At 38.9% G+C, this 13453-nt stretch overlaps 1 protein-coding gene across 2 annotated transcripts in view; it reads right to left on the bottom strand.

Annotated features, from left to right (window-relative positions):
• Positions 1 to 13103, bottom strand: part of LRRC28 (leucine rich repeat containing 28) — a 41808-nt gene extending 28705 nt beyond the window's left edge. Inside the window, exons 1-5 of one of the 2 annotated variants that reach the window (XM_026709350.2) lie at positions 12973 to 13103; positions 10012 to 10238; positions 6839 to 6879; positions 2866 to 2903; positions 1322 to 1459 (exon numbers count right to left, since the gene is read on the bottom strand). In XM_026709350.2, the coding sequence (XP_026565135.1) occupies positions 1322 to 1459; positions 2866 to 2903; positions 6839 to 6879; positions 10012 to 10179 (385 nt within the window). In that variant the 5' untranslated portion in view covers positions 10180 to 10238; positions 12973 to 13103. Of the gene's footprint in view, positions 1 to 1321; positions 1460 to 2865; positions 2904 to 6838; positions 6880 to 10011; positions 10239 to 12899 lie in introns of both variants that reach the window. The other variant, XM_026709352.2, reaches the window with a different exon arrangement.
• Positions 13104 to 13453: the final 350 nt, after the last annotated feature.

Here is a 13453-nt window from a genome sequence, read left to right as displayed (position 1 = left end):
ACAAAAGAAAAAAATAACTTTGTGCTTAAGGTTGCACTGTATTCTGAAATAAAAATGACTAAGAATGACTCCAAGTAATCGTAATTAGACTGTGCTGCTTTTATTGTACTTCCAGCTAAACAACATTAATGTGTGGTGATTAAATTATACCATCCCAAATTAATACCTTAAAATATAGTACTTGTGGCACAATATTTCAGATTATCGGATACATGGGAAATGAGGTAGAATGTAATAAGGGTTTCAGTAATTCTTCTGATAAGTAATCTGCCTCCAGCAAACTTAATGCATTTTAATACTGTAACTAAGCATTTAATTTTAAGTCAGCATGATAAATACAATTATTTCATTTATTTTATTTCACTTATTTTATTCACAAACATTTCACTAAATTACACTATTTTATCCCTCATCTTAATCATATGTTGTTTCCAATTTTCTAAAGTTATTTCTATTACTAATATAACAATACAAACTTATGTACCTTTACAGAATCCCTTTTTCAGTTAGATTTTCACCCATTATCTCTAAATAGGTCCTGTTTCTCTAACTGAATTAGGAAGGAACGGGAACATTTTAATTAGTTAATGTTTTATAAAATATAAGTGAAGGGGGAGAAATTAACTATGGAAAGCTTATAATTGTTCCCATAGAAGTATGATATTTAATTGAAAAGTAATGTTAAAGAGGTTAAGACTTTAATGAATATTAATATTAATGATAGAATTGAATTGGAATGGAATGTTGTTTTAATTATATATATTTTTTTCTTTTTTTAAGAATACAGTGTGTATTTTAAGAACGTACCAAGCAGAATCCGAATGGAAGTTATGTATTATATTGAACGTTTAGGGAACAACTTTAGGGAAAAGATATAAAGGCGTTATACTCCAATCAGTAACCACAGGAGAAATTTTGTTTAATGAGAAAAGATAATTGATAATTGAAAGAGGACAGACAAAAAATATAAATACAATGATTTGAATTGAGATGAGATAATTAAAATAAAATTGAGAAAATTAAAAGAGGGGAGAAGCTATGCAGAAAATGTAAAATAGTAATAAGATATGGAATAGAATATAAAAATGAGCATGAACCTGAATTTGTGTCTGTACGAAGAAATGTAACCCGGGATTATGCTGCTTTCAAAAAAGATGTTTTATTTGTATTTTTTTTCTCTTTGTGAAAACTCAAATAAAATTTAAAAAAAAATGAATACAATTAATGGAAAGAGTAAACTAAGAACAGTTGACTAATATTATTTAACACAATTCAAGTATTATATAACGGGTAAAAAATTGTATACAGGAGCATGCCTTACCTGCTGGCAAATATTTTAGCTGATTATTAGCTAATCGAAGGTGGCGTAGAGACCGCAAACGCCCAATCTCTGGGCATACAATTTCAAGAGCATTGTCACTCAAGTCCAGAAACTGCAGTTTAACCAAAGAACCAATTGCTTTAAGAAAAAAAGGTAATATATTTAACTTAGAATGAGACATCTGTTAATAATAGCTTATTTCTAAAACACAAGATATCTTGCTGTAGATTAGCACATTTATTTGCACAGCCTTTCGTGCAAAGTTTATTTCAGCAGTTATATGCAAAAAATGCTGAGGGAACAAAATTATATTCCCTCTAGAGCAGGGGTAGTCAACCTTTTTATACCTACCGCCCACTTTTGTAGTAAAGTTTTCTCTAGCCGCCCACTGGTTCCACAGTAATGGTGATTCATAAAGTAGGGGACCAAACCCCTACTGCCCACCATGAAAGCTGGAGCACCCACTAATGGGCGGTAGGGACCAGGTTGACTACCACTGCTCTAGAGTCTAGAATATCATATCACTGGACATTAGGAAGTTAGGTGAGCCCAGGTATGGTGGTTGCTGGTATTCTCAGTTGCCATAAGACAGTATTTCTCTACCTTGCAACTTTAAGATGTGTGGGAGGGCTGGCTAGGGAATTCTGGGATTTTAAGTCCATATAGTTTAATATTACGAAGTCTGAGAAACATTGCCATAGTCATAGTACGTGGTCTGTCCTTGTCTTTGGTTATTTTTTTTATTGGTTGTATTGTTTTAAAGAGAATCAGATTTGTAAGGTGGGCAATCATATAAATTGATCATATACACAAATGTCTATGGAGTTTCTCAGTCCTCCAGGTCACAGTTGTCGCAAAGGTGTTTTTTCAAGAGGCAACTGGGCTTTTTGGTTTTTCTTTGAAGATGTTTCACTTCTCATCCAAGAAGCTTCTTCAGCTCTGACTGGAGAAGTGAAACATCCTCAAAGAAAAACCAAAAAGTCTAGTTGCTTTTTGAAAAAGCACCTTTGGGGCAATTAAACATTTTTTTTAAAAAAATCAACTATAATCATTTGAGTTTTCATTAGTGTTCAAGAGGTTGAATTTATGACCAGAATGTAAGAATTCTCCAGTTATAATTCTCAATGGGTTTCTGCAATTATTTAATCTATTTGCATAAATCGTCCTGCACTCTGTAGAATCCCTACACACCGAAAGCAATAAAAGAGAAAGTAAAGAAGAAGATCCCTGTAGAAGCCATGCTAGAAAATCAAAACTACTGCAGCTCAGCCAAAATGTTTCCTTGCTATTACTGGCATATTTCCTTCTTTAAACAGGGAATATTTTTTAAAAATCTCCTAGGGATTATATTTATAAAAGGCAATTGCATGGTGTATGACTGTTGAATAGATAAATTAAGAATAAATGCTTTATAAATGATGAATAAGATTAAAAGTCATATGTCGAGCTGAAGCTGAATAGTACTTAATGGCATTTTGGCTGTCCCAGTACTCTAACAAAGTCAATGGAGCAAAAAATAATCCAGATATTATTAGGGCACCCACCTTCAGGTACAATAACAATATTATTTGAATGCAGATATCTGGGGAAAGAACAGAACATATGGTTATTTTCAGGAGTGAGCAAATAAAGCTTTATTTATTTAAAGAATTTAAATAGCTGTTTATCTTACATAATGATCCTAGATGGCATACAACAGCCAAAAATCCTCAGAACTTCACACCCATGACTCCATCTTGCCAGTTTGAGCTGAAGTCTGCTGTCCCTCATCCCTAACCTCACAGTTTCTAGGCACTAAGAAAAGATCTTGAGAAGATTCCTGAATTGGCCTAGAGAGGATCTATGATCATCAGGCACCAGACCAATCAAACTATTGTGCATCTAATCTACCCTGTTTCTCCAACAATACGGCCTCCCCCAGTAGGAAGTCCCAGCATGTTTTATAGGCATGAAATGAAATTAAGCCCCTCCACCCAAATTAAGGCCGATATTAAAACATGTGAAATGGGGGGGAATGGTGCGGGGGGCTTGCCGTTGGGAAGTACTTTTGTTGCACACCCGGATATGGTGCTGCCTGCGTTGACCCCGATACGAAGTGCCCCACCAATGCCGAGGTCAACATCCAAGCCGTTGCCGCCCGCCCGAAGATGCAAGGGGTGGGGAATTAAGTCACCCCCAAAAAGACGGCCTAGCCATTTTTTCGGGGCTCAAAAAAAATAAAAAATAAGACCCAGCCTTATTATATGAGAAACACGGTACATAATGAATGACTGAAGGAACTAGATAAGTCTAGCTTATTGAAACTAAGAACTATAGGTGACATGGTAACAGTTTTTCATTACTTGAGGGGATATCACAAAGAAGAGAAGGTTGACCTACTCTCCAAAGCACCTGAAGACAGGACAAGCAGCAATGGATGAAAGATTATCAGGGAGATCCAACTTGGAACTAAGCAGAAATGTCCCGACATTGAGAACAATGTCCCTTCCAACCCTAGTATTCTATGTTAAATGTTCTATTATTTGTAAAAAACAATAAAGACCGGATATAAACAAACAAATGCTTATGAAATAAATAATTATCAGCCAGATACTTTGAACCCAACATCTACCAAATATGATTTCCTATGCGTGTTGAGAACAGACACAAAACAGGAGAAAAAGAGAAAGTGATAGATGTAAAATTAAATAAGTAAATTTCACCTATTTCTCTTAGGCTTGTTATTTGCTTTGACTTATAGTTTTGAATGTATCACTGTATTCAAGTTGAACGCCACTTTAAAATGAGATTGTACCACAGCGGAAACATGCATGCTACTTGTTTCTTTTATTCTCTTGTTGTCAATAAAGGAAGGTTACAATTAGTCAGTCATGTCAAATAGCTATTGCACGGTCAAAATGAGATAATCTTAAGTACACACAATTGTGGCTTACTCTCTGACTGAAACCAGGCCAAGGTCAACATATTTCCTATCTGAGCTAAGACCTCTTTCTTGTGAATTAGACAGGTTGAAATTGCTTTAGAGAGCTTCCTGCAGAGGGGAAAACTACTGGAATTCTCTTTCAGAAATCACGGAGAAAGTCTTATTATTGCCTGTATTTTAAAAGTATCATTTACCTCCCCCCACCAAGGAAATCAGAAACATATATTTTGTCAAAATTCTTCCAATGTTTTTGTGCTGATTTCAACCTTCACACAGTTTCAATAGCAACATGAAACAAATTGCAGGTGGCAATTTTAATCAAACAAAAATTGAGAATGATACTATTTAAAGTAATAATAATTTACATTTAAAAATAATAATTTTACCTTGTTTACTGACAAGCCCAAGCACATTCAGATTAAGAACTACTTTAAGTACCACCAAAGGCCGGGGTGTGTTCCATTTCATCACACAATCTGTTTTTTTAAAAAAAAGTCTTCTTGCTTCCATTTCCTCCCTATTAGCATTAAAGTATCTCTGGTGCCTGGAACTATTTATGAGGTGCTTTGGATCCTGACTTATATTTATGTTCAAGAAACAGTCTTCTTTCATGCAATATTAGCTAGAATTGTTTAAGGACCATCCCACACAAACAATTTTAATAGGGCTCCACTAATTCCAGGCTCTGGATTTTTTTATGGCATTCATTTCAATGCTGGGAGTAACGAAGACACAGAAGCACCATTATGGCTGCATTGTTTGAGGTTGAGATGATCTATTCATTATGCATGCAAAGTTGACAAGTTTGTTATGCAGCATTTAAAAAAGTAGAACTGTCACTCAAATATGGACTGCTGTATTAGCGTTTCCATGCTGGAGAGGGTTCCAATGCCATGGTTTTTAAGGCTAGGTTAAAATATAACTGGGGAAACAATTTCTCATCAAATTTCCTAAAGAAGCTTGAAGTGACAAGTTGAAATCTTTTGAGTCCACCGCAACACAGAGCTGCAGCTAGAAGAATTTTTTTATCTTATTAGCAGCAGTTTGCTCCACTGCACCTCAACTTAATGTTTTATAATCTGATAAAACATTAACAAGATTAAAATATACCCAAATTGAAATCCCAACCTTCTAACAACAGAGTAACTTAGATGGGGTTAGGTGGGGGTGGGGAAGGATTAAAGAGCATAATATAATTTGGACAAGAAAGCGTTAGTATGTGCTCAACAAGCTTGCTGGCTTTTCAGGGCTCCTAGAAATAACCTCTTTCAAAAATTAAGAAGATTCTCGTGGCTTAATCAGATTATGTTTGAAACTGCATGGTGCCAAAAACATGCAACTCTCATGAAAGCTGTACTTAAAGTTCATTAAAAGAGAATTCCCACTAGATAAGATGAGGCAAGATTATTCCTTAAAGAAGCTGCAGACTGCAATGACCTTCAAAAATTAATAACTGCACTGCTGACACTCAAATTATAAATAAGAGACAGCTTGCCGTGAGTTGCTAAGATGATGATGATTTAAGTGGAGGTTTAGACCATATTTCTTAGTGATATGGGATCAGCATGCATAGAACAGTGTCCCTATATAATATACATTAATAATTTAGCCCACATCCTTTGACCATGGAGAGGCTATAAAATATGACCTGGTTACAGATGTGCTCCTCTAATTATTTTAAGCCACTAATGCTTACAGGAACTGTTGCCATGATACTGTAGCTGAAAATTATTCCAGGGGTTGTGAGAACAATGCAAACCTTTTCAAAGCGGCACTTTGGAAAAATGAAGCATCCTTAAATTCTCCAGAAATTTTTGGCACTATAATGAGGCCTTTCTCTTGCTTGTGTGTGTGTGTCGAGACAACATTGCCACAGGATTGCTGATGAAATATATTAACACGAATGAAGGCGAATACACGTGTCCCTGGATAATGTTACTGGATCCAATCTGGGCTGGTTAGGCTAGAGGGAAATTCCCTGAAGATGGGCTCCAGCACACGTCCCAAAGTTTGAAGACAAAGCTTCTAGTCCCGGTGACCAACCCAGATTGGATTCTGCAAATATATTAACTGTCAGATGAAAAAAATGGAGTTATACAAGATACAAGGTTCTTGCATTCCTAACCAAAGCATACAATCTCACATTCTTGATCAAAGGAACTAATGATGAAATAGTTATTAAAGGTATTAGAATGCTATGTTTTAAGATTACAAAGTACAATGCCGCTCTAAACGCTTATAGCAGATAAGAATTAGATTGTTACAAACTGTATTATTGTTAGAAAGTATATTCACAAGGTTCCTGAGTAAATAACCAAGCTAGTGTAGATAAAATGTAGCCACTCAGCAAGAACTGAGCATGATGATATTTTCTAGCAATTTTTCACAGAATAATATCTATAGGTTCACAGGCATTATTACTCTATAGCCTGAGGATGGTAGTATAAGAACAAAATTAGATCAGGTCTAATTTTGATCAGGAAAAAAGAGCTCTAATATACTGTTTCTATCCACGTAAGATATTTTCCAGTAAGTCAAGCCACCTTTATATATCTCAGCATAATTACTATCAACAACAAAAATAATATACTTACAGTTCCACAAGATTTGGAAGTTTTTGGGCAAGGTTTTCTGGCTAAAAAAAAGAATACAGATCAAGTTATAGTTTCATCTCAACAACAATTTGTTTCTTCTTTCAAGGTATGACCAGGTTGAAGCTTTGGGTACCAGACTCCTAAAGCTGTACACCAAACTATTATACCTGTTCCTCTACCTGATTTGGCAATTACTGCATTTAGCCTTGCCTAAACAGCAACCCCAGACTTTCCCTGAGTAGGAGTGCGTCAAGTCAGCAAGGAGTGTTAGTAGCAGAAAGCAAATAATCTTCCAATGTAAAACTGGGAATTCCAGAAGAGTGGAGGAGTTGGTTCACATTAAAAAAAACACAAAATATTAATTAATGTAGTCCAAAATCTTAAGAGTCCAATTCAATTACTAGTGATAAGGTTAGTAATATCAACTGTGTTTTCAAGCTATCCTTACACTACAAAACAACATAATTAAATTATATTGATTACTTCAATCATGGTATTTTAATTACTTGATCAAAAACACAAGCTCAGGATGAATTTGTTTTGAAATAAACTTTTTAGTGTATGCTGCTATATCTTTATTAGTGTGTGTAAAATAATCTAACTTTGCCACAGTACACAATAAACCACTTATCTTAATGTATATGCCGTATAAGCTGGAAGTCCCCTGAACTTGAAAGATTGCTAAAGTAATGTTTAAACTAACAGCCATTCTTACAGCATCCACGTCACAATATTCTAAATAGGTCTGTTCAGAAAATGACTATCCAGTCCAGTGATTCTCAGCCTTTTATTCACCATGCACCCCCTTTAAATACCTTCTGTGGCCACGGATCATGACCCCACAAGACGTAACTCAAGATTTAAATCATAACATTTTTTTTCAACTCCTCATAGACCCCATGAGAACATTGCGATCCCCCTCAGGGATCTGCGGACCACCGGTTAATAATCACTAATTTTGAAGAATTTATGAGATAAGGATTAAAGAAAGAGTAGAGTTTAAAGCATAGGTTGCAACTTTTTGTTCAGTGCTGTACTGTTTACAGGAGGTGGGGAGGTGCTTCTCGGAAAATGAGTTTCTGAAGAAACTTATGAAATATAAAAAGTGTGCAGTCTAGTTCTATATGACAATAGCCAGCGACTACAGATGGTTAAATAACTTGGAAGGGTAGGATACTACTGGCAAATTATTTCTATTCGTAATGCAAGCAATCACCTCAGAATCTTCTTTCAGCTAAGCACATATGCAGAACGGTACATAGCCACATCTCTTTTTTGCAGTTAAGAAATTTAGAAATTCTGAGTTTGGTTTCCACCTACTGGGGGAATTAATGCTCAACACGCTGAAGTTGGGCAGCAGTTTCTAACTGAATACTAATGAACGGCCAAGTTTTCACTGATTTGATAAGGTAGGCAGCATAGCACCTGTTAAAAAAAAAAAAGACTAACGTTTCTCTCCTTTATTTCCATTCTCAAATTAGAATGCCGTCCTCAAAAGTCTTTGTTGAAGACCCTCTACATCCCATAACACCTGCTTGTCAGATCCAATCTTGCAGAGTTGGGGATTCCTTTGAGGAAATAATTTCATCTAACTGGACCCTGGAAGATCACCTTCTCCATAACAGTGCCTACCCTCTAGAACAGGGGTGTCAAACTTGATTTCATTGAGGGCCGCATCAGGGTTGTGTTTGAACTCGGTGTGTGTGTGTGTGTGGCCAGAGTGGGAGCGGCCAGCTCGACGTCACTTGTGTTGGGGCACCTATAGTGGCCCGAGCACTCTGCCAGAGAAAACTGGCTCCCAAGGTCTGTTTTCGGCTGCAACAGCCTCCTGCAACCCTCTGCCAGCGAAAAGGGAGCTCCGGAGGGCCACAGCCCTTCTGAGCTCTGTTTCTGCTGGTAGAAGTACCGCAGGCCAGATCTAAGCACTCTGCAGGTCGGATCTGGCCCCCGGGCCTTGAATTTGACACCCCCGCTCTAGAAGAAGGCTTGCCTCAAAATCTGGATGGACCTCACTCTGCAGCGACTGTATTTAGAACAGCAGTGAAGTTCTGCTTTTTCCTGAGGCTTTTGGCGAGGTAGAGTGAGACCCTTTGCTTCATTGCACTTGTATTCTTTAATTTTTTTAATCTTATGCTGTAGTGTAGGTAGTGGTGTCCAACCTGGAGACCGCATTTAGCCCTGCACTGCTAGTAATATCACTGCCCAAGATCATAAACTTTTTAACATTATGTGATTATATATACATTAAATATATTATATTGTCAGGCGAAAGAACTTTTCCCATTCACTCAACTAGAATGCACTTCTGAAAACGTATCCAAACGTATCACAAAGGAATTCTTTATTGAGATGAGACAATTCCTGTAGGAGTTCAAAGCAGCGTCTGAGGCCTCTCAGGCATACAGGGATACATAAGGGAGTTTAGAACCTCTCCCCTTATCTCCATGTGTATTTAGTGAAACAAAAGCCAGTATGTTAATTCCTCCCCATCCCTCTTGTTAGAACGAACTATTCAAGAGATTCCCAAAGTCCAATCTCACTGTGGAATTTTTATGACCTTCTCATCTCCTGGTTGTGCCTCTCAGAGGTGATAGTTCTGGCCATCTGGCTTTTCTCCCTCCATTGTATCATGTGTGAGTTATACAAATTCGATATAAGATTAAATATATTCAGGTTACATCAAGAAAGGATTTCTTTATCAGCCTCCCCCCCCCCTTTTCTTCTTCCACTGAAGAAATGACAGATACACGGATCTGACATATATATTTTATATGCAGCTTAAGGCAATTTCTCTTTACTCTTTACCCATGCCTTACAGCATTTGGTTCTTGACTTGGCCTATCTGAACAGGTTAACATAGATTGTCCCAAAGGTGCTTTTTCAAGAGGCAACTGGACTTTTTGATTTTTCTTTGAAGATGTTTCACTTCTCATCCAAGAAGCTTCTTTGCTTCTTGGATGAGAAGCAAAATGTCTTCAAAGAAAAACCAGAAAGTCCAGTTGTCTCTTGAAAAAGACCTTTGGGACAACCATGACCTGGATGACTGAGAATAGTCATTTAGCTAACCTAGATCCTTTTTTTGCCCAATGTAAGAAAAAGCTTATACTTCAAAACATAAATTCTATTCAACACAACAACACATCTTTTGCTTATTATACAATGAAACGACATACCAAGGTAGTTAAGGAATTTCTTTTCATATATAATCTCTCCAAGTACTGCAGACCTTCATCCTTCAGCAATTCTAAAGGAAAATGATGAAGATTTCGATAGTTCAAGAATAAATTCTTGTGCCTTTCTAGCTTTGCCTCTGATATCGTTTTACAAAGTTCTGATGCCATGGCAGATATTGGTCCAGCCACCTTATTAGATCTCTATTCATGGCAAAAATGGATCATTTCTGAAAGAAAAAACAGAAGAAAAGGATCATCAATAATTTTTTTTAATGATTTCCAAAAGCAGTTTTTCAGAAGCATCAATATTTTTAAAATCTATGCAACTTTGTCACAAAGCAAAAGCAAAACACAGCACACTCTTTAACAGTAGAAAACAAACAACAAAGCGGCTTAGTAAAACCAATTATTTAAACAAACAAAGTTTCAGACAGAAAAATTAACATAGTAGCAAGATTTAGGGCAACTGACTTGACAGATCCTAATACTGTACTAAAATCTATACAAAAAAAAGCAGGAAAACATTTGTCAACTTAGGTGTCTTTAACTTATTATACCTTACAATCCAACATTAGCATAACTACTATGTATATGAAAATAATGCCCACATAGAAGTGAGAGGTTTTAAAGATATGAAGGCTGTTTCAAAACCTGCTTTACTTCCAGACCAGGTTATGTTACCAGCTTTCCTTTCTATTTCGGACTATTAAAAGCCAAAAGCAGAATTCAAAGAATTCAGAATTCAAAGAGGCTGATCACAGTTTAAAACAGGGGCCGGCAACCTTAAACACTCAAAAAGCCACAAAGGTCCTAACCGGAAGCCCCCCTTCAATGCTGGAGACAATCAGACTCTATGGCGGTCCTCCCACAATAGAGTCTCCTCCTACCATGGTGTCCTTTTTCCTCTATCTATCCTAACCAAAAGCCCTAACAATTGTGGAGCCGACCTGCAACAGGGAGCTGCAGCAGAGGGATGAAAGAGCCACATGCGGTTCCAGAGCTGGAGGTTGCTGACTCCTGGTTTAAAACAAAAACAACTCCCCAAAGCCCACTCCCCCCCGAAAGCTTGCACAATGTAACACCAACTGCTTAGCAGCATTCATGCCGCCCTCCCCCCAAATCCTGTCTTTGGGACATCCACCAGTTGTTCACCCACCTTTGCCCCAAACCAGTGATTGAGGAGCCCATATAATATATTAAACTATGCCTCACTGCAACATGCTTTATCCCACACACTACAACTGAGAGTGCATAAATGAGGACTTGAAATTTTGCTGTCTTACAGGATATTGTACCAGTGCCATCATCATGTTCGCTCCACACAATTGGCAAGAAGAATAGAACAGAGCTGGAAGGGACCTTGGAGGTCTTCTAGTCCAGCCAAGAAAAGCTCAGTCTGGCGTGGGATTCCAGAAATAGCAGCCAGAACCATCAGCTAAGCCTCCCACATCAAGTCTGTAGCGATTCCCAGTCATCCAGGTCATGGTTGTCCCAAAGGTGCTTTTTAGTTTACTTTATTGTCATTGTACCTCATACAACGAAATCAAACACCATCTTTGGTGCACATCATGACATGAAAATAAACACAAACACACATTCTTCACCCTCCACACATTGAACCGAAAACCCCCGTCACCACACCAACTCTGCACTATACAGCAGAATTCAAGAGAGCTACTGCTCTGGGATAGCAGCTGTTTTTCAGCCTATTTGTCCTAATTTAGGGAGCACTTCTTTTAAATCAGCTTGATTAGAGTCCCCTGCTATGATATGCACAGCATCAGGATGCTTATTCTGCTGATTACTAACAATGTTATACAAGAATCCCAAAGCTATGGTAGTATTGGCATCAGGTGGGGCATAGACTGCGGTAATCAAAACCACACTGAATTTCCGCGGAAGATATATGGGTCTACATTTAAGAGTCATATACTCCAGATCCATGGAGCAGTGGAGCTTTCAGGAGGCAACTAGACTTTCTTGTATTTCTTTGAAGATGTTTTGCTTCTCATCCGAAGAGGCTTCTGCAGCTCTAACTGGATGGTGGGGAATGAAAGGATTTCACCCTTCAAATGGTGTGGGAATACGAACGGATTTCCAGAAAATTAGCAAATCCTTCTATTCTCTACCACCCAGTCAGAGCTGAAAAAGCTTCTTCGATGAGAAGTAAAACATCTTCAAACAAAAAAAAACAGAAAGTCCAGTTGCCTCTTGAAAAAAAGCACCTTTGGGACAACCAGGACCTGGATGACTGAAAATCGCTAGAGACTTTTAGCTTGCAATTTGAGATGAACATCCTTTGAATGGTGTGGGAATAGGAATGGATTTCCGGGGGGGCAGGGGCGGGGGAAATTGCAGACTACAGGACCCTGAGGACACAGATAAACTTCCAAGTGCTTCAGGGACAGCTGGTCATTTCAAGGATGCAAATGACCAGCTGTCTGCAAGGAATATGAATCCTTCCATTCCCCATCATCCTGTCAGAGCTGAAGAAGCTTCTTGGATGAGAAGTGAAACGTCTTCAAAAAAAAAAAGAAGAAAAAAACAAGAAAGTCCAGCTGCCTCCTGAAAAAAAAAGCCCCTTAAATTGTGCTTTCGTTTAAAGGTGATCCGGCTTGCCTCCATTCTGAGCAAGTGGAAAGTGGGCGGACTTCAACTCCCAGAATTCCTCAGCCAGAACAGGGAATGGGTGGAATTGAATGGCTGGCTGGGGAATTCTGGGAGTTGAAGTCCACACACCTACCACTTGCTGCCGACTGCAACGGGGGCATCACAGACCCCAAATACATCGGGGGATCCCCCCACCCCGCTATCCCCATCCAAGAGGGGACAGCCAGGAAGTTGCTCATCATCCCTCCCAGCCCGGTTTCCACGACAACGGGGCCCACCGGTGGAAGGAGAAACCGAAGGACGGCAGCTTTTCCCCCGTGGGAGAAGCCGCCTCGGGGCCAGCTAGCTCACCGGCGGTTCCCGGCCGGAGGAGGAGGAGGAGGAGAAATCTCCTCCCTCTGCGCGAAAGCACCGGCTCGTCCAAAGAAAACACCTCCTCGGGCCGTCCGAGCGTCAACTTCCGATTCCGCGCGGGAGGAAGTGACGTTCTGGAAGGCGCGACTGGGGCCCGCGGGGAGTGGGTGGAGCCTCGCGAGACTTTCGCTTTCTTTCCTCGTTTCCTGCCCGCTTTGCTTGTGGCATGAAGGGAGGGTGGCCTGGATGGGAGACCGCGAGGGAATCTTCATGGGAGGGTTAGATTGGGGTGGGGGATATCCTCTTCCAAGAAAACAATAAAATTACCAAGGAAGGAAGGGGGAAGAAAAGAAAGATGGAAAGGAAGGAAGAAGGAAGGACAGATGGAAAGAAAGAGAGGAGAAAGGAAGGAGGAAGGAAGGAAAGTTGGAAAGGAAGGGAGAGGAGAGAGAAAGAAAGCAAGGAAGGAAATGTGGAA

This window comes from Pseudonaja textilis, chromosome 13, assembly GCF_049901715.1.
Source record: "Pseudonaja textilis isolate UNSWEBS1 chromosome 13, rPseTex1.2, whole genome shotgun sequence".
Taxonomy (NCBI): domain Eukaryota; kingdom Metazoa; phylum Chordata; class Lepidosauria; order Squamata; family Elapidae; genus Pseudonaja; species Pseudonaja textilis.
This window is presented reverse-complemented; position numbering and strand designations above follow the sequence as displayed.